The sequence below is a fragment of the Ricinus communis genome, chromosome 6, assembly GCF_019578655.1.
Source record: "Ricinus communis isolate WT05 ecotype wild-type chromosome 6, ASM1957865v1, whole genome shotgun sequence".
NCBI lineage: Eukaryota > Viridiplantae > Streptophyta > Magnoliopsida > Malpighiales > Euphorbiaceae > Ricinus > Ricinus communis.
In genome coordinates this window covers 9,342,541-9,364,927 of record NC_063261.1, presented here as the reverse complement: position 1 = coordinate 9,364,927, position 22,387 = coordinate 9,342,541, and the positions used below count along the sequence as shown (strand labels likewise).

At 31.1% G+C, this 22,387-nt stretch overlaps 1 protein-coding gene across 4 annotated transcripts in view; it reads right to left on the bottom strand.

Annotated features, from left to right (window-relative positions):
• The window catches only part of LOC8289338 (beta-glucosidase 17), a 57,253-nt gene extending 37,899 nt beyond the window's left edge, over positions 1-19,354 (bottom strand). For 2 of the 4 annotated variants that reach the window (XM_048375864.1, XM_048375866.1), the window contains exons 1-5: positions 19,247-19,353; positions 19,062-19,133; positions 18,522-18,709; positions 17,933-18,002; positions 7,935-7,993 (exon numbers count right to left, since the gene is read on the bottom strand). In XM_048375864.1, coding sequence (XP_048231821.1) covers positions 7,935-7,993; positions 17,933-18,002; positions 18,522-18,677 — 285 coding nt within the window. In that variant the 5' untranslated portion in view covers positions 18,678-18,709; positions 19,062-19,133; positions 19,247-19,353. The other 2 variants (XR_007216404.1, XM_048375865.1) reach the window with 2 other exon arrangements.
• Between the last annotated feature and the right edge of the window lie 3,033 nt (positions 19,355-22,387).

The window sequence follows — 22,387 nt, the reverse complement described above, 5'->3', positions numbered from 1 at the left end:
ATAGTTATTTTCCTAAGGGGAGGATGATCAGACTGGACGGTTAGGTTTTCTCCTACCTTCCATTCAGGGGCTTTGTTCCTTACTGTGACAGGACTAATGAGCTTTTCTTTGAAATGATAAAGGATACCATTTTCTTTGCAATAGATTTGAAACCAATCAAAAAATTTGATTTGGGCTTTGTTTTGAATGCAAAATTGATAGTATCTTTCTTGAATACTATCTTTTTCTTGCAAAAAATTCTTAAAAAACCAAAGTTTTTTAAGATGGTTTTTCTTTGAATAGAAATCTTCATGCAAAAGTTTTTTATCTATTTGAAAATCTTTTGAAATCATGTTGATCTCTGCTTCAAGATTTTGGGTTATGGCTGATGGTGATGGTGAAGATGGGGTAGAGGTAATCTCTATATCTTCGTCATCTTTCTTTGGATCATTGTAAATTGGTCTGGGGATATTGCTTTGGTAATCAACATTCTGAAGCATATTGTTTGGAACATCAGATGTTGAAAATCGGGGTTGTGTTTGAGATGGAATTGGTTCTTTGTAAGGAGCATAAATAACAGAAGGTATTTTGGATACCCTTCCAATATCTATGGTCGATGTTGAAGAACCATCATCAGAAAATCTAGAGGAAGATGATTTTCTGTTGAATGTGATCTTTACCTTTCCATCTGGGAATTGGGCTATGTGTTTGAGGTTTGTGTTTGCTTCTGTTTGCTTTGGAGATGTAGGTTGGGTTGCACCTTCAAGGATCCATTCTTCTGGAAGAGTGATGTCTTTCCATTGAATGGTTTTTGGAATGGTTGCGTTGGATTTGGATAGATCTGTTTGTAGGAACAGGGTTTCTCCTTTTGGTGAGTGAAGCTTGTGTTTGAAACCAAAGGCAGAAATTTTGTAATGAATTTTAAAAATTAATGCTATCGGAATAGATCCTTCAAGCATTTTGTAATTGTGTGTCTTTATTTGAAGAACGATGCTCTTTAAAACATTTTTATCGTTTAAAGAAATCGTGATATTTGGAAAATAGTTGAAAGAAATAGGTCCTTTATTGAGGCTCGACTCAACAGTACCTAACAAGGAATCATAAAAATTTGTAAACCTAGCATCCCTAAGGACTGCTAAAATGGAAGTATCTAAACCTTCTCTGGTAAAGGGCTTTATTCCTACCTGGACAAGGCCTATGTGGATATACTTATAATCCTTTTCCATATGTTTTTGGAGGGTTTTTGGATTTAAGAGATAAATCTCTTCAAAGGGCTTTGAAATCTGAATGTCTCTTTCTTCAGTTTTGATTGTGAAATCATTTTTGAAGAGAGGAAACTTTGAAAACTCATAAATTTGTTTCTTTTGGACTTTGGGTATTTCCCAATCATCAATATGCTTTGTAAAATCTTCAATAGTGATTTCTTCACTATTTACTAGACCTTTGTACCTCGATGATTCAGAGGCAGAAGAATTTGAAAAAGAAGAAGATCTATAAAAAAATGGTTCTAAATTCATTTTAAAATAAACCAAAGGTCTACAGAAGATCATCTTGGCGTGAGAAAGCCGACATGGCACGCGCTCATCTAACTAAGGCCGCCAAGAGAATGAAGAAGTGGGCGGATGGAAAGATGAGGCACTCAGAGTTTGAGGAGGGAGACTTATTGATGGTAAAGCTCCTTCCCCATCAAAGCCGAAGATTCGCTATGGTGCATAAAGGGCTTAATCGAGGCATACAAGAAGGACGCGACGAGGGCGTCACCAGAATGAGTGGGGGAGAATGTCACAGCCCGCAAGTTTTCCCTTATCACACGAAGGTTCAAAGGCCCAAGAAGCCTCTAGAATTCTCAAGAAAGCAAGGGAGGATTCTAGAACATTCTAGAACATTCTAGAATCATCTAGAAGCATCTAGAAGCATGTAGAATGTGTAGATAAGTATGAAATTATATAGAATATTCTAGATACTTAATCTTAGCCATTCGATCAAATCAATCATCACCGTCCATTGAGGAGGTGGAGGCCTATATATAGCTTAGATTTTTCATTTGTAATGATCAAGCTTAAACAAGCAAAAGTTCAATAAAAGAGCAAGCAACTTCTCTCTCTAAAAGCTCTCTAAGCTATCTTAAGTTCTCTATTGTTCTTCTTGCTATCTTAGCTAGCATTTTGCCTAGCATTCGAAGAGTAAGGCTGACTAGCTTACTTGTCTACGGGAAGAAAGTAGCTAGTGCCGCACGGTTTGTTGGTAGAAAGACCAAGCCCGTGACACCTAGTGCCGGTCACAGGCCCACAGATAGAGTCGTGACATATTCATTGGGCAATGTATAAATTAACATAACTTATTTACTAAAAAAACAATGTTTGATCGAGTTAGAGTAACATATTGTAAAGCACTAACCATTACCCTGTAACCATCTTTGTAAGATATAGCCAAACCCATTGATTTTAATATAGCCAAACCCGTTGATTTTAATAAAGGAGGAGTTGTAACCATTAGTGTTAACTACCATCTTGAATGCCTAGGTAGTTATTGAATATACTCAGGCTGAGAAAGCAAAATACCATTACTATTAGGAATCACCTCTATGCCAAGGAAATAAGCCAATTTCCCTATATCTCTAACTAGAAAGACTTGCTCCATCTAAGTAACAAGTTTATTAATCTTTTCCTCTGAAGTGTGTGTGATCACTATATCAATAATATATATAAGTAGGAAAAGCTTATCCATTCCAAAGATAGAGAAAGACAAGGAGTTATCAGCTTTAGAATTACAAAATCCAATTAAAAAAAAAAGTTACTTAATCGATTAAACTAACACGTGGTGCTTATTTCAAGCCAGAGTGATCAGTTTAAATTATAAACAAAATTTGGTTTGCTTTTGTCAATGTCACTAATCGCCTGAGATGTGTATACGTCTTCCTCAAGTTTGTCATGTAGAAAAGCATTTGAAATGTAAGGCTGCCTCAAGTTCCAACCATGATGAATAACCACACTAAAAAATTTTCGAATAATAACAACTTTATAACCAAAGTAAATGTCTCATGGTAGTCAATCTCTACTTTCTGATTATATCCTTTTGCAACCACGCTCGCTTCACGTTTGATGACTATTCCATTTGTATTTCTTTTAATTTGATACACCCACTTATTTCCTATTATAGTCTTAATAGTAGGGCATGGAACTAGACTCCAAGTATTGTTTTTGATTAAAGCCCAAAATTCATCATTTATTGCTTTCCTCCATACCTCTAATCATTTTCTTGCTTATATGCCTAAGGATTGGTTGTAAGAAAGTTAGGGGTTCAATTGGTTTTTATTTTATAGGAAAAGGTGCATTATTATTCTCATGGTATCAGGAGCAGATTAGCCCTTAAGTTATTTTTAGGTGCAATTAACTCTTATACTAACAAAAACCTTAAATTTATGTCCCTCCCTTAACTCAACTTATAACAGAGACTAACTCCATTATTTTGCTTCCGTTGAAGCAAACTAAGTGGTCCCGCCTCTCTCTTTTATATATAAACAAAATAATTCATAAAAAAAGAAACATAACTCTATCGCTTTGAAAGCAAAGCACTGATCTCGATCATGGTCGCAGAGAAGACGAGGAAGCTCCTCATGCTGATGACGAGGATAAACAAAGCTTAAGTCACTCCAATCGTTAAGCTAGAGGAGATGGCCATCTTTACTAGTGAAGAGGCTGAGGATCCAGTTCTCGATATGAAAGCAAACTTATATCATTTTGATAAGGAAGGGAACCAATGGAAAGAAGAGGAGTTTGTTAAGTTAAGTTGTTATAGCACAAAGAGACTATAAAGTTGGTCTTGCTATGAGACAATCTAAGACTTTCAAGATTTGTGCCAAACATCTAGTGTTTGCAAGCATGAGAGTTCAGGAGCATGTTGCAAATTGTTATATTTATATTCTGATTTTTTGTGTGCTATTCTCTACCCATTTTCATGGAAAATAAAAAACACATTAACAAACTATATAAAATAAAATTTTAAAACTAACATAATTTGTCAATCTCAAATAACATTAATTATATGTATAAAAGGAATTCACCAAGCACATTCGCTAGAAGAATTTGTATAAAAGAATAAAATAAATAGGAAAACAAAACTTAAAATTCTTTATTACAAAACAGCTTATGCTCTACCTTCTAAAATAAGAAAGTTGAATCTCATACCCATTAATTGCCTTGCAGCAACTAGTTCAGTAAGACTAGCACCTACAACGACAACATTTACCTTTTGGACCCTTCCGCACATCCCATTTTCGCTTCTTTAATCGAAGGCACAACTCCAAAATTGATGCGCCCATGTTATAGTAGAAAATTATAAGCATAATCAACCAAATTCTTATGCTTTACGCAAATGGACTCGAGCGCATGCTCACGCATTAACCAAATGGGAAACCCAACTAAATAGCAATTAAGGCTTCAACACTTACTTCTTTAGCCAGACCACCAGCTATCCTATGATGGTGGAAGGAAGGATTAGCAATGATTTTGGTGAAGAAGCGTTTCCTACAATGTTGTTTCGTAGGTGTTGGAGCAGCTGGGTTTATAGAATTAGGATTCAAGGGTTGCTAAGAGGAATCGTCTTATTGAGAGTAGAAAACAAGAGCATCAAGTGTCATATCTGGTGGTGGAGATTCGATTCAAAAGAGTTTTCTAGTTGAGTTGGAGACGTTATTTTTAATTAAGAAAGGACGCTGGTGGTGGTGACAATATATGGTGGCGATGGGCGATGGTGTTGACAAGATTTGTATAAAAAGGCAAAGGTGTTAAAGTCCTGCTGAGTTGATATACCTACTTGACGTGCCCCACTTTTTATTTTTAAATTTATTTACATGCCACATCATAAGAACTTAACGATTCTTTAACAAATCTTTTCATTTTCATTTAATGAGGGCCAAAGTAAACTAAACCATAAGTTCTTAGTATATCTGCACCAAAAAGAAAAGAATAAGGACAAATGTGCTCCTCAGCCCAAACGTTAAGAGTGAAAATGCACCTTTGCCCTTATTTTATTTTGGATATTGTATTTGTATGTCTTATGGCCAAGATTGTAGGTCTCAATTCTATATGATGGGTTTAGTCTGGATATGGTAAGGGAGTAGGTGTGCTTGGATTAGGAGAGTTGTCTATTATTTGGTTTAGAGGATCAATATCAATTGGTGATGATGTACTTGAAACAATTGTGAGAGATGATACTATTTTAAGTGGATTATTGTTGCCAAGGGATCGAGATTTAGTAGAATTTAGATATTAGATTGGGTAGAGAAAGTTGTAGTAGGTTTATCTGGTTGAGAGTCTGAGAAGGTAAAATTAGAAGATTTACCTAAGTGGGTGTGATCCATATAAGTTTTAAATAGCCAATCATAATTTTATCATGATAAGGACTCATTTTCTTGCCAAGAAAATATGTTAAACATAGGAAAGGAGTGTACATCAAACTTAAAATGCCTTACAATATATATTTAGAGACTATTATGATCAAGAAATCTATAACCAAAATGGGATGAAGAAATGCCTAGATTAACAGAAGGTGTTGTCTTCAAGGAAAATTTATTTTTATTATATGCTCTTAATAATGGAAAAACGCTGCAACTGAAAATTTTAAGTCTCGTAATTTGGTTGTTTGGGAAACCAAACAAAAAAATGGAAATTTATTTTTCAAAAATTTGGTTGGTAATGCATTAATAATATAAATTATACTATCAAAAGCATTAGTCTAGAATTTAAATGACACTTTAGTGTGAGCTAACAAATTTAGACTTGTGTCAATGATATGAGATTTTTCCTTTATGAACTCCACTTTGCTCATGAGTATGATGAGAAGCTAATCTATAAGAAATGCCATTATCTCTAAAAATTCGGTCAATTTTTGGATTCCCTTCCAATTCTATTTGAATGGCTTTAATTTTTATATTAAATTGAATTTCTAATAGTTTTGTAAACATTAGAAACACATCACAAAGTCACTTCTTAATTTTCAATGAAAAAAACCAAGTGTAATTGGTGTAATCATCAAAGAAATAAGAAAGAAAGAATGACCTTGATTTGAAATATGAGGGGAAGGTCCCTAAATATCTAATACAAGAATAGTAAAGGCTATGAACTTGAATGAACAATGGAGGTAAATAAAATTTTGTAAGTTTTTCTAGATAATAAGATGAGTAATGTAAATATTTATTCTTAGAACAAAAACAAGGTAAATTGAATTGAGAAATAATTTAATGAACTATTTACAAATTAGAGTGTTCTAATCATGCATGCTAATCTTCCGATGAAACTTTTTAAGCTCAATTAGCTTTAGATTTAAGTGGAGGCAATAACTTATATAAACCATCCTCACTTATTCCTCAAAGTATAATCTATTGAGTTTCTTACTCCTTTTTGTTGTCTTTTGTAAATTGATTAACAAATAGCCATCTTTTAGTGACTTTAGGGAAATGTAAGACATCATTGAGAAGCAAAAGCTTAGAGTTAAAAAGAAGAGAACCAGTATGATAAATTTTTAAATCTTCACCATCTACAATATGTAGCTAGTAATTATTATCTTTGCAATCACTATTGATATTGACATTTGAGAAGTTAGGACCTATATAGTGAGATGCTTTTGTGTTAGGAAACCAAGATAATGCCAAACCTTGATAATAAGAGTCGGGGTACTATTACTTGTGATTAAAGCCATGTAAACTTGTGAAGAAAAATGAGAATCTATATAAGATTATTGACTAAAGTAATCATTAGAAGAAGGCCTAGAATTGTATCTTTTTATGTATCTATCTATAGTGTGGTTGCAGAGACCACATATTTGAAATGGACTTCGGTTTTGATTGTTCCTTCTACTGAAGGAAGTGCTGTTGGTGCGGCTGAAATTCTTATCATTGTTGCTTCTTGGTATTGGAAGAAGAGGAGTCTTTTGGACAATGTTTGTAATAGGAATCTCTTCATTGCTTTATAGAAAAATTTTAATTTCATGAGCAACAAGCTGTCCAGGAAGCTCATAAAAGAGGACAGGTTCAGGCCTTACATTAAGAGCAATAATTATAGAGTGAAATTTAGTCCTAATATTGTTAAATAATATTGCATTAAACTTTTTTGAACATAGATGTCTCTTTGCAATATTTAATTCATCAATTAAGATTTTTTCCTTTTGTAAATTTTAAGACACTCAAATTATTCCTTTTTAGTCCCTATAGATCTATGTGTAGCTAGAGTTATCGATTATGATAGATTGAACTAAAAACATTGGCTATGGAATTTCAAACTTGGGCTGAAGATGTCAAACCAAAGATGTAGCAGAATACTTCTTTAGATAAAGAAAAAAAGAGCTAAGAAATAAACATTTGATCTTTCCTAAACTATTCATTGTAGGCAGGATGTGTAGATGGTAGCATTGGTGCCAGTTTGTATTTCTTTAGGTGGAGGTGGTATAGATCCATCAACTAGGTGCATTAAATTTTGATAGTTTAAGAGGTGAAGGAATTGTGTTCCCATGCAAGGTAGTACGTAAATTTAAGTTTAATAGAAAATGAATGAGCAGCTGGAGTACAAGAGGTAATAGTGTTTAGAACGAGAGTAGTAGTTTCAGAAATAATAGAGGGAGAAGATGAAAAAGGAGAGGAAGAATAAGATAAGGATGAGTTTGAGGAGTATTCAGTATCCATGGTTATAGGTTGTGATACTATAAAAGCAATTGACTTTTGATTGAATTAGGTTAATCAATTCATAATACATAGGTTTTATATATAGCTCCCTATTCTAGTTACAACAGAATGATAAATAGCTCACAAATTTAGGATTAGCAAAAAGTGAAGTTATCACTTATCTCCTTATATCATGTTATGTCTATTAATTATATTATTTATTAGAAGTACAATTTTTTTATAAAAAGAAGTATAAATAAGTCAAGGAAAAATCTTAAGTAGGATCATTAAATTGTACCTTATAACGATGGTAAAAATCTTCAGCAATATCACCTGTGCTATGATCTTTTATTTTATCTGCAATAATATAGAAAAAGAAGAAAAAAAGAAAAAGAAACAAAACATATCTTATAAGCTACAACAAATAATTATATTATGCAATACAAAGTATTATTGATCAAATAAATAAAGTACTAAAATTCATATTAAAAAATCAGTATTCATCATTATTTTCTCTAGAAAAAAGTTATCATCTTGGACCATAAATATATAAGAAAAGTACTCTCTATATATATATTACCATTGAAATAATAGTAATAGTCTCTGTAAAAGGAATCCTTGGCTTTTTATAGAAAAAGCTCCTCCCTCTGTAGTCCTTGACTAAGAGAGAGAAATAATGGACATAGTGAATGATTGCCTTAAGCTTGAAGTGCTTATGGATGATCCTATTGTTTCACAGATTATGGATGACTTCATTGAAGATGACTCTTTAAAAAAAGACCCTATTTCGTATAGATACTGCCTTTTTACCTCATGATGAAAAAGACCTATTGAGATCTAAATTTGATATTTACATTGAAGAGGGTGACATCAATGTCACTATTAGACAAGGTGGTCCCTTTATCATGTTGTGTGACAGATTAAGGAATCGAATCACAAAGCTTTAGGAGAATTATGTGATTGTGAAGCTATTAGGTAGACCTATATGGTTTAAAATTATGAGCATTAGAATCAAAACCCCAGCAACTAGAAAAGTATTACAAAAGTATTGATTCTGTTAATTGGATCTTTGTAGTACAACGTGCTTTGACGAAATACCTGGTAAAGGGCTATGGTTGGAGGACCATGGATGGTTTTAGGATAATACTTAATGGTGCAATAATAGAATCCACATTTTAGGGCCCTGTTAACTAATATGAAGTCTATGGTGACATGGGTACGTTTCCTTGGGATGCTTATTCAGTATTATCATGAAAAGGTGTTCCATGCTATAGGAAATGTTATTAGTTCTATGATGAAAGTTTACATGAACACCCAACTTGCTAGTAAGGGAACATTTGCTTGAGTAGCAATTGAACTTAACATGGTCAAGCCTTTAGTGTCTAAATTCAATCTAGATGAAGTTTGTCGGAGGGTGGAATACGAGGATCTCCCTCAAGTGTGTTTTGAGTGTGGTAGAATCAGTGATAATCAAGTTATATATCCCCAAAAGCAAAACGATGTTGATAATAAATTTTTGAGGAATGAATCAAACGCTCAAATGGGAAATTATAATAATCCCATAAAAAAGTAGAATTAATCTAATTTTTTGGTAATGGGTCATCATAGCAATGACCATGTATCCATGCAACCAGGCGAAGTAGAAGAAACACCAAAATAGAAGATGCCATAAATAATGGTAAAGGACCTAAAAAGCTAATAATACAACATCTAGATCGCGATTTGATGCTTTGATTTGGGAGAATGATTTGGAAGAGAATGCTTTGGAGAAATATGAGGCTTTTTGAGTCTTGTAAGAGTTATCTTCTAATGATTTTATTATTTGTAATAGAAAAGGAAATGACTAGGATTAATTCGAATTATATTCTAATGATTTTAATAGAGGATGACAATAAAGGCCCAAGCTATGTTGCAAGTAGTAGTAAGGAAAGGGCTTCGGATAATAATAAATATTTTGGGCCTATGCAAGTTGAAATTAGGCTAAATAACCCTTTCCATTATAGGTTACGATTGGACAGTAACCCAAATTTAACTAGTTTTAGATCATGCCCACAATAATTCAATGGTCCTCTTTAATGCTACCAAACCATTTGATTTGAAGGAAAAGTGAAGAAGTGGTAATGCAAATAAGAAGCTTGTCTCCTCTTATGCTCTAAATGGAAGGGACGGGCAACATGCCTAGGCTGTCATGTCTTTTAGGTCAAGTTTCTTATTATCAATCTTTTTATGTTAATGTCTATTATGATGTGGAATTATCAAGTTATTAACAATAAAAAAATTTTGGCAGTTTTGAAGGATCTAATTAAGACTCATAAGCCTTCTATCTATGTCATTATGGAGAATTAGAATTACCATAATAGTCACAAAGTTGTTGACGTCATCAGAAACTATTTCCTATATTGAAGATGTTAGAGGCTTATTTAGAGGAATTTGGATTTTATGGAATGAGATTAATGTTAGAGTATCAATTATGTAGTTTGGTCATCATTTTATGCAATTCAAATGCTCTAGTGAGCATGATTTAGGTTCTTATATGGTTTTTTATAAGATTCTTATCCTAAGTGCTCGTAGACAATTATGGTCTAGTCATCAAAGATTTTATAGTAGGATGGTGGACTCTTGGATGATAACATGGAATTTCAACTGCAACCTGAATTTAAAAGAGAAGATGGAAAGAGCCTTTGGTAGTTTGTATAAATATAAATATTTAAAGATTATGTTGGTGCTTGCTTGCTTATCGTCTTAGGTTTTATAGGTACAAAATTTACCTAGGTTAGAGATCAAGTGTAACAACGCCTAGACAGAGCTTTGTGTTAAATGTCTTGGCACCTGAATTTTATGAGGTTTTGTCCTTTATTTAACTAGAGTTAAGTCAGATTATTGCCCCCTTCTGTTTAAGCTCAATGGGAACCAATCTCCTCCTTACTCTAAGAGGTCATTTAGATTTCAAGTCGCTTGGATTACTCATCCTAACTGTAGGACCTTCATTCAAAAGCATTGGGATGGTTCTAATGATATTTTGGCTACTTCTGCTAATTTTTAAGACAAAGGTACTCGGCTTGCCATGATTCTTCGGAAGGAACTCAATTTGAGTTAGAAAATATTCTTGTGCAAGTATAAATGGTATGATTCTAGAAATCAAGAAATAAGTGGCTATATTTAGGGGATAGTAACACTCGCTTCTTTAATGCTATCACAATCATCCAAAGAAGAAGAAATAAACTGGAAGTAATTAATGATAGGAAAGAGGATTGGTTATCTGACCCATAGCATATAAAGAAAAGGCAGTTAATTTTCTATCTTAATTAACTCCACCCTGATGTCCTCTACCCAATTTTCTTTCATCGGTTGGAAATTCAGTGTACTAAATTACTGTAATACTTCTAACTCCATCATCAATAAGACTTTAATTATGCATACTCCTAAAGTTGATTGTTTTATTCAGCTTTCTTAAATGTATCCTATAATCTTATGCAACATACATTCTAAGATTGTCACTAGGATTATTACCAATTAGCTCAACGCTTTTTAGATAGATTGGTAGGGCAGACCCAATGTAGATTTATTCTAGGATGATAAATTTCAGACAACTTCACCATTTTACAACATGTTGTGAACTCTATAAATAAGTGGAAAGGCGAGAAAGCCATGATAATCAAATTTGACTTGGAAAGAGCCTATAACAAGCTTTGGTGGAGCTTTATTGAACAAATATTGATTTTCCAAGGAATTTTTCAGCTTCTTGTAGATTGAACTAGTATTTGTTATTTAATAAAAATATTACAACGCATGGTTTATGTCCGTGAAGAATAGAATAAGGAAGATTAACTAGAGATAGAAGTGTATAATCAAGAAATGTGAAAGATAGAATTGTGCAATAAATGGTAGGAGACACGAACTTTTTCATATGGTGATAACTACCAATTTGCTCATCGAATTGAGATGCTCCGTCAAATTATCTATCATCTTCACTACAATACTAAAGTCTGTAGAATGGTACTTGTTGGTGATTTAATGTCCCTATAGCCATCGCTACCACTTTCGTCCTAACTATAAAAGATATATTATTCAAACTAAGCTCTAGAGATGAAATATATTGTTTGCCCTTATAAACCAAGAAAGGGAGTTGAATTCATGAAGTAGAAAGAATCTTAAATTAAAATTTTAATAAGAATATTAGAGATAGGGAAGAAGATTTATAGTGGTTTGGTTGTTAACTAATCCTACGTCCATTCCCCAATTTCCAATTGGGTATTTCACTACTTGCTTTCACAAATACAATGGAATTTTTCCAAGCTCATTTCCAATTTAATATTTTGGCTCATACCAAATCTTACAACTTATATTATTTTGGCTAACACACAACCTCATAAGAGTTTTTAACTATGCTAGCTCTCAAACCCAATTTCAAGTGTTTATACTAACACTCACAAGAGCAATTAAGGCTCTTACAACAACCAAAATCACTACTTTACAAAAAGTTGATTGCAAGAAGATGAAAAATTAAAACTTAATAAATATATGCCCAAGAAGGTTGTTAATGAACCATTTAGGGTCATTTTGGTGTATTTATACCCTAAAAACCTCAAATATCTGTTACTCACACAATGGATAACAACTCCCTCGTTTTGATTTGATACAATGCATTAAATGCACTCTCAAAGTGTAAATCACGGTTACACTTTCTACTTTGCTGTCGCGATTCTTGAAGTTTCCCAATCTGCTGTCTGACGTGTAAAATAGAGATTAAATGCTTTAAAAATGCATGTTGGCAGTTTATAACAGTCTTGAGAAGGCATGATAGTTGCGATCGTGATTTTAAGTAATCTAGAATCTGGTGCCTTGAAGTTGTCTATATGTATGTCATGGATGATTTATTGATCATTATTATAATTAATTAATTCTAACAAGTAGTATAAGAGCACTTATCATGTTAAATTATTAGGATTAAAGTTGAAGCTGTTGCATAATTGTGTTTGATTTGTATTCTGGGCCTTACATGTTTATCAGTTTTGAAGGTTTTTTTTACATTAAACTTCATTTTAATTGAGTTTTTAATGTATGTGATCTGTATGTATTTAGGTTGTATGACAGTATCAATAGGATGTTTGAACTTTGTCAAATATGCAAATTTATGGTTTTACATACACTAGTATTATCAGAATTTCAAACTAAGTTAATTAAAACAACATGTTACCAAAGTAGCATTTATTGTGTAAAATAATTTGATTTGAAATATAAATATTTTATGAATTTCAGCCCAAAGGAGGATTAATGTTAACCAATGAAAATACTTGTGATAGAGTGACCCACTTTAGTTGAAGATGCTTCAAATGAGCTACAGTTGTGAAGGAGAATTGCTTTAACTGCATAAGTCTAATGATCATAAAACGTTCCATACTAAAGCTTTTCGAGGCTCTATTTCTCAGAGCAATAATGCTAAGGAATCTCTTGAGGCGATACGATAATATTTTACTAAGAGTGAGAAATCATAAATAAGTAACTATTTGGCTGTTTTGATTTTTATGAGGTATAAAGGAAAAGAGAACATAAAGGAGTACATTATAAAAATTTCAAACCTTGCTAGAAAACTAAAGGCACTAAAGTTAGAGATAAATAAATTTTTATTCATATATTTAGTTCTTATTTCTCTTCCTGCATAATTCAGTCAATTTAAGATGAATTATAATACTCAAAAGGATAAATAGTCTCTTAATGAGCTCATTTCATAATATGTGCAAGAAGAAGAAGGGTTAAAAGGAATAAGACTGAAAGTGCTCACCTAGCATTAATATCTTAGAATAACAATAAGAGGAGGGCTAAAGATACTACAACTTGAACACCTTCATAGAAAAAGGCAAAGAAGCAAGATGATGAATTTACTTAATTTTTTCTACAAAATAGGAGGACACAGAAAGAAAGAGTGTTCCAAATATGATGCCTAGTGTGCAAAGAAGGGTAAAGTTCTCGTTTTAGTTTGTTCTAAAGCTAATTTGACTTATGTACCTATAAACGCTTGGTAGTTAGACTCTAGTGCTATTACTCACATAAATGTGTTCATGCACGGCTGCCTTTGGAGCCGATCGCCAAATGATGCTGAGAGATTCATCTATGTGACCAATGGCAATAAATTTCATCTGGAAACTATATGGCACTTTAGATTATTTCTAAATATGACTGTTATTTGGATTCAGTTGAGACTTTTGTTGCTCCGTTATATAAACAGAATTTAGTTACTATTTCCTCTTTGGATAAATATGGATACTTTTATGGTTTGGAAATAATAAAGGTAATATCTCTCTAAACTTAAGTTTTGTTGGTGCTGGTATTTTAGTTGATCGTCTTTAAATGCTAGAACCTTTTGCTTATCGTAGTGCAATCCTGCAAACTAGTTTAAAAGGTACAAAGTGAAAATTAACTGAGAATTCTACTTTCCTATGGTATAAGCGTTTATGCCATATCCTTAAATAGAGAATTCAGAGGCTTGTATCAGATGAAATTCTTGATTCCCTTGATTTAATAAATTTTCAAGTTTGTATTGAGTGTAATAAGGGAAAGACAACAAATATAAAGAAATTAGGTGCCAACAAATGTAAATAAGTCTTATAACTAATAAATATGGATATCTATAGTCCATTCCCTACACCAGTATAGAATGGTCAACAATACTTTAGTATGTTCATTTACAACTAGTCAATATTACTTGTATTTAAAAAGTGAGAAATCTCAATCTCTAGACATGTTCAAGTCCTAGAAAGCTGAAGTTGAACTTCAACTTCGTCAGAAATTAAAGCTGTTAAATCTAACAGTGGTGGAGATTATGGCAGATATGATGGATTAGGTTAATAATGCCCAGGACTCTTTGCTAACATCCTAAGAGAATGTGGTATCCCACAGTACACTGTGTCGGGCAAGCCCATCATGAATGGTATTGCTAAAAGATAAAACAAAATGTTTAAGAACATGGTAAGAAGTATGAACAATCACTCTTCTTTACTTGAATATTTATGGAGAAAAGTATTAAAGACTACAAGATATATCCTTAGTAGAGTACCTAGCAAAGCAGTAGCTAAAACTGCATATGAATTATGGATTGGCAAAAGGCCCAGTATAAGGCACTTGCACATTTGGGGATGTACAGTTGAAGCAATGCCTTGTAGGCCTAGTAGAAAGAAATTAGACTTAAAGACAGTTAGCTGCTTTTTTATCGGATAAGCAGAATGCTCTCGAGGATTTAAGTTTTATGATCTACTACTCGATGTTTCTTTGAGACAAAAAATACGAGATTTCTTTTTAGGATGTAGATTTTGTGGAGGAAGGACCAAAGAACGTATCTTTTGACAAAAAAGTTAAATCTGAAGAAGAGAAATTTGTTTCTTTTTCCAATACTGATATTGATATTGGTTATGCAATAATTTCTAAGAATGTTCAAGAAGTAATTCTAGTACAAGATAACAATGAAGTTCTTCCTATAGAGCAAACTCAACAACCTCAAGAAGTGTTCTTAAGGGGATCAACTAGAAAAAGGAGAAATGCAATTCCATATGATTATTACATATTTCTTCTGGAATAAGAAGATTCGACAGGTTTAGTATGAAGATGATCTAATCAACCTTCGCAAAGCTCTTCAAAGTTCAGATTCTCAATGTTGGATCAATGCCATACAAGATAAGATGAAATCCATGAAAGACAATCATGTTTTGGGATCTTGTTGAGTTGCTTAAATGTATGAAAGCTATTGGTTATAAATGGATATCTAAAACTAAAAAATATTCAAAAGGTAATATCGAAAGATATAAGACTCGTCTAGTCGCTAAAGGATTCAATCAAAAGGAAGGCATTGACTATAAAAGGATCTTTTTCTAGTTTCATCAAAGGACTCTTTTAGGATAAAAATGGCACTTGTAGCTCATTTTGATTTAGAGCTGCATTATATAGATGTAAAGACTATAGTTTTTAATACACATTGATGAAACGATTTATATAGCTCAGCCAAAAAACTTTGAATCTAAAGATTCAAATTCTATGGTTTGTAAATTAAAAAAAAAATCCATCTATGGTCTCAAACACGCTTCTCGCCAATGGTATCACAAATTTCATTAAGTGATTACTTCATATGGTTTTTAGGTAAACATAGTTAATGATTATGTACATCACGAGTTCAATAAGAGTAGGTTTATCTTTCTTGTGTTATATGTTGATGGTATATTACTGGCTAGTAACTATATAGACTTATTGCATGGGACTAAGAAATTTCTCATTAAGAATTTTGAGATGAAGGATCTTGAAGACGCCTCTTTCATGTTAAGCAAACAAATACTGCAAGATAGCTATCAAGGTATCTTGGCTTATCATAAAAGAGCTATATCAAAAAAGTGCTAAGTAGATTCGGCATGAAAGATTGCTTGCTTAGAGATATACCTCTAGCTAAAGGAGACAAGTTCAGTTTCAAATAATCCCCAAGAGTGACCTTAAAATAAAAGAGATGGAAAAGATTCCCTAGACCTCGACAATTGAAAGTCTAATGTATGCTCTAGTTTGTACTCTTCCTAATATCATGTATAGTGGGATTGTCAGCTAAGTAACCCATGAATGGATCATTGGAAAGCAACCAAATGGATGATGTGTTATTTATAGAGGATAAAGGACTTCATGCTAATATATGAGAGATCAAATAGTTTGGAGATCATTAGGTATTCTGATTCTGATTTTCTGGGATGCCAAGATAGTAAATGATCCACTTCGGGCTATGTCTTTATGCTAGCTGGAGGAGCTATATCTTGAAAATATGCCAAATAGACACTCATAGCTTCCTCAACCATGGTTGCAAAGTTCATAGCTAGTTTTGGGGCATCTAATCATGGAATATGGATACAAGATTCTGTCACTTGATTGCATATAGTTAACGGCATTGAAAGGCAATTAAGGTTATCATATGACAATAAGTTTTATATTCCAATAACAACAGAAGCTTTATGAAGTCAAAACATATTGACATCAAGTTTCTATTTGTTAAGGAGAGAGTTCAGAGTGGTCAGATTTGTATAAGATAATATAGAAAAATACTCCATAATAGCATATCTGTTGATTAAGGGATTGCCACCTAAGGTCTTTTATGAACATATTGCTCATATGGGTGTGGGCATATTTAGTGATATCTTGATTTAGTGAGAGTTTTACTTTTAGATATTCTATGGACTGATACATGTTTACATGGTTATATTTATGCATAATAAAGTTTTATGATTCATTTTATTTTTATACATCTGAATCTAATTATAATTTTAGATTGATCTCTCTAAAGAATAAAGTAGAACCAGTTGGAAATAAGCATGTTTTGAGATCATATTGTATGTAATTTTTATGTCACTCATCTATACTATGTCTTGATTATATTAATATGGTGAGCATAAAAGGTTTTAGTCATGCTTGTATGTGACGCCGTCATGATCTCATATTGATATGAGAAATGGATCAAATTGTACCTAAGGAAAGTCTACATAAATAACAAGAAAGTGTACACATAAAGAATTTATTTGATATAATTGTTTCAGGTTTCATATGTATTCCAAGTGGGTGATTGTTAGGATTTAATCTTTATTATGTAGACTCACATATTTAACAATAATTATATTAATGGCTATTTTATCAATGTGGTTATTTAAAGTGATTCATTTATATAAAGCTCATAGACTTCCGGATTTGGATATGGGTTAAATGGATAAATACTGTTTTCAAATACATATAAGCTTAACGGGATCTTAGATGAAATCATATTAGGTTAGAATATAAAAACTCCTAAATTATGGTTTTTAATACGACAATTCTATTCTTTACTACCCATAAGAGACAAAAGCCTAAAAATCTTAAGGAATTCAGAAATTTAATTAAGGAAGCTACACATGTTGATTTAAACACTCGTTTATCGTTCATTTGGTAAAAGATTTGATTGTATAATAGAAATATATATTTATAGCTAAACTTTCATAATAAATTATGGCATAATAGCTTAAAAATTAAAATTTAATAATATTGAGATTTATTGTCTATAATTTCTCTGTGTTACCCGCGGATATGCCTTTATTGGAATATGTGTTTTGCTCGGGGCTGAGCCTCCCTTTATCTCCCAAAAACGAAAAAAGGAAAGACCAAAATACTAGATAACAAGGAATCCAAGAAGAGTAACTTTCTTTTAACATTGACATTTGGATCCATTTTTTCAATTTTATATTAAAGAAGAAAGGTAACTAAAAGGAACTGTATCTCCCAAGATAGAGATAAAAAGAGAGGAGGAACCTGAATCTTCCTTAGCGAAGGTATCCCAAATACTTGGTTTCCTGCCATCTACATCTGCTGCTCCTTCAATCTAAAGCAAAACGTGGACAAAAATATATTTTATGGGATTTTGTACGAATTAATCTCGCTCGTGGCTAAATGAAATTCATGTAAACAATTCATTTACTGATCCTCAAAGATTAATTTCTATGCAGCATTTAAATTTGGTATTAGAATTAAAATTTTGTTAAAATTAAATAAGTTTTCTATGATTTAATAATAAATTTATCTCATTGAGGTTAATACCTAATATTAAATTTAAGACTAAATTATTATTTTTTTTTTATCAATTAAATCATTTGATCGTAACATCAAAAATTAATAAATAAATTTTATAGTCAACAAACATAACTCTCAAAGACAAAGTAATTGGATTATCAAATAATAAAGAACCAATAGTAATTAGATTTAACTTCAGGGACTTGATATAGTAATTAACCCATCATCAAAATCACTGAGTTTGATTCATTGAAATATTGTGCTAATCAGTATAATATATTCGATTCTCTATTTCAGAGGTCGTGTAAGCATTTCGGTAATGAATGTTTACCTGGTAGGCACTTGATGCTGCTCCAAACAAAAAACCCTTAGGAAAACTACTCCTACTCGGAGCAATAGAGTGCAGATAAGGATCGAATCCATCAGCATCTGCCCAGAAGTACATAAATGGTAGCAGAAAAAAATAGAAAAGAGGGTGTAATGTCATTTTCTGATGATTTCTTCAGTTAATATCCCACCCTGTAAACATCATCGTAAGAGTGCTTAACCACTTAATTTAACAGTAATGATCATATAAAAGCCTAATGACTTGATAGAAAAAATCAATAAAAGAAAACTTATAAATTTGATAATAGAAAGAATATCTAACTACTCGTAGAATATGTTTCATCTATATATTAAGGCCGAAAAATGTGCAACAGTTATTAACAATAGATACGCAGAGCAAAATACTCAAATTATGGTGTCATCCATTTATTTATCACACGGCGGTAAAATTCTTCTGCTTCACGTGGCGGTTTCAATTAAAAAGGGAACAAGAGGTAAAAAAATAAAAAGTTCAATAATTATGGCAAAAAACTGTATTACAAACCGATCTCTGGACTTGTAGCTGTTGCTGATATACAGACTTCCTTCAAACCTTGTTCGCAGTATAATTCAAAAGCTAAAGAAAAACAAAAAACAGCAACCACGGAAAAGAAAGAAATTGGTTTGAATAGATTTTCAGAATTTGAATGCAAAATGTGTTGAAAATTGAAAAGGAGCCAAGGAAAGTACTTGTAACTGTAAGAGCACTGAAATGATTGGAAGCTGAAGAAGAACCCACAACAGTAAATGCCAGTGGTAGTAACCTATTTGGAGGTTAGGTTAGTAGCCTATAATATATATATGAAAACATGGGTCATAGTTTGCTATTTTTAATTATTGTTTCAGCTATAAAATCTTATACCTGATTTTGTGCTCATGGATTCCAATTCTTTGTCTCTGTGTCTGGAACTGACGTTGATGATCAAGTCAACCACTTCCTCCACGTATATTCTTGTTTGTTAATTAACTAAAATATTGTTTACAAATAATATATATATAAAAAAAGATTTAGGTGCAATTATACATTACATAAGAGATCTATAATTTGACTAATTATATAAGTATTCTTAATTAAAATAATAGATTAGATTAGATTATAATAAATATATTTTCTATTTATTGTTATTGAATTTTAAATGACAGATTTTAAGAATTTAATGTTGCAAAAAAAATACGAGAGCCTAGTGTAAAAAATAAAAATGAAAGAAGCAAATATTTTTAAAAAATTTCTTAATACAAGAAATTGAATAAAAAATCCAGTATGAAATGAATAGAACTATAAACAATAATTATTAAAAATAAAAATGCATGATCAAAATATTCGTTTTTCCATTATAAAGAGCCTTATCATTAAAATTATAATTAGAATTAGAATAACATAGTCATTTATCATGCGTTGCATTGTTTTTAAGTTGATAAAAATTCTTTATTAATTAACTTTTATATTATATAAATTAATATAATATTACTATTTTTAGAATTAAAAATTTATTATATAATTTAAAACTTAATTTATTATTGAATATAATATTAAAATATAATTTAAAATGTTACTTTTTAAAATTGTTATCTAATTATAAAATTAATTTATTACTTAATAATAATAAAATATAATTAATATATTATTTTTTAGAATTAAAGTCAGTATTTAATTAGAAATGTAACTTATGAATCAATAAATTAATAGAAAATTTATAAAATTATACATAGATTTAAATATCATGTATAAAATATAAGTATACATGTCAAAAAAATTTGTGTCAAAAAAATTTTAAATTTCAAAAATTAATATCAAAATATAACTAATATATTATTTCTTGAGATTAAAGTCAGTGTTTAATTAGGAATATAACTTATGAATTAATAAAATTATATAAAAAATTATAAAATTACATATAAACTTAAATTTTATATGTCAAAAGTAAATATATATATATATTAAAATAAAAATTTATAGTAAAAAATAAATATATATATTAAAAATAATTTAGTTTTTAAAAATTAATATATATAAATACGCGGATGCTGTTACAATAATGGAAAGCATATATTCACACAAAAAGAAAATGTTTTCAGTGGGTATCCAAAAGAAGCAAAAATATTGTTGATGCTTGACAGCTTTATATACTTCTATTTACTTTTCTTATTCTGTTTAATTCTTAAAAGCATTTGTCTATTTGGATTTCAAACTAAGGGCATAAGACGAGAGAACCGGTAAATTGGACAGACCGTTTCTTAATTCTGTATCTAATATAATCAAAATTTTTAAATTTCAATTTATAATATTAAATTTTAAAATATTTTATAGAGATATTACTAAATTTTATGTTATTCAATTTATCAGTGGATAAGAAATTAACACAACTGTTTATTTATTATTTTTTTCAAAAAGATTTCCAACTTATTAAAATTGGCACATCAATTTATTAAAAAAGTTAATGATAAGAGTTATTAAAACTGTCGAGTATATAGTTGCATCTTAAAATTCTTAAAGAGTTTTTTATATCTCTTATTTGACACATTTTAAATTATCTATATGTATATATATATCCATTTCCCACTGTCAGTTTCCTCCACCGCATGTCATCATCACCGTTGCTGTCACCACTGTCTAAAAACATCGTCAGCACTGATAGATCTTGAAGCCACACAGAGATTCTCCACCTTCTCATTCCTCCACCGTCTAGTAGATCTTGAAGCCATGTCCTAAACGTCCATCTAAAAAGACGTTTCTGGATATGATTCTAGTAATGGTTAATTTTGAAGCCGCGATAGATCTTAAAGCCAACATTGATTTCCATGCTGCTGACCCATTTATAATGTTATAAATCTTTTGTTCTTGATATTAATGGGTTTTTTCTTGTGCTGTAGTACTTTGCTTCTAGGTTGTTAATGGGTTTGTTCCTTTTTTTTTTTTTTTGAGGAAATTACATCCCATATGCTTTTTAAAAAAAATAAATAATTACAAAACTATCTCCAGTTTTAATTCTTTATATTTTTACTCTTTCTTTTTACATTAGAGGAGAAGGAGAATAAAATAACGAACTAAAAATAAAGATGAAAGTAGAAGAAATAAAGAATAACGGAATGATAAATAAAAATATAAGAAATCGAATAGGAAACAATTAAGGAAAAGTAGAATAGGAAAAAAAATTGAAAAGAGAAGGTGATGTGATATCTTTAAACCTGATTTTCTTTGGATTTTGACCTTGACTAAGTCAATTTTTGAATCAGCTCCAAATGTTGCTTTCTATACTCTCTTTCTTTTTTATAACAAAACAAGAACAGAGCTTAATTTGATTAAAACGTCTCGAAGACTTTGATCAAGCAAATTAAAGGAAATGAAATAACAAAATAAAGATATCACAAACTAATTTATCTAGAACGTTTCGAAAACTTTAACCAAACAAATTGATGAAGAGAATAAGATGAAGAGAAATCAAACCTTGTAAGCTAGCTCTGATACCAAATGATGTCAACCTTATATGGAAGAGAAGATTACACGCCAAGATCGATACTTATAAGGTTTGCCAAAAGATATTTGCAGAACTATCACCCTTATTTATAAAGAAATAAGATCAATAGCTATAATGGGATGAACTTAATTAATCCTAGAAACTAACAAATTAATAGAATTAAATTAAGGTAGAAGTGAAATCAAAATCTAAACAATAAGCTTTAATCTCAAGAACACTTAAAGAAACTCTTTAAGCAAAAATAAGGTTTTCTATTCAATCAAATATATATGTATATTTTGCTGAATTACATAGCTCTATTTATAGAGTTTAAAACAAAATAATCCTAATCCTAGAAGGACTAGGATATGCGGCC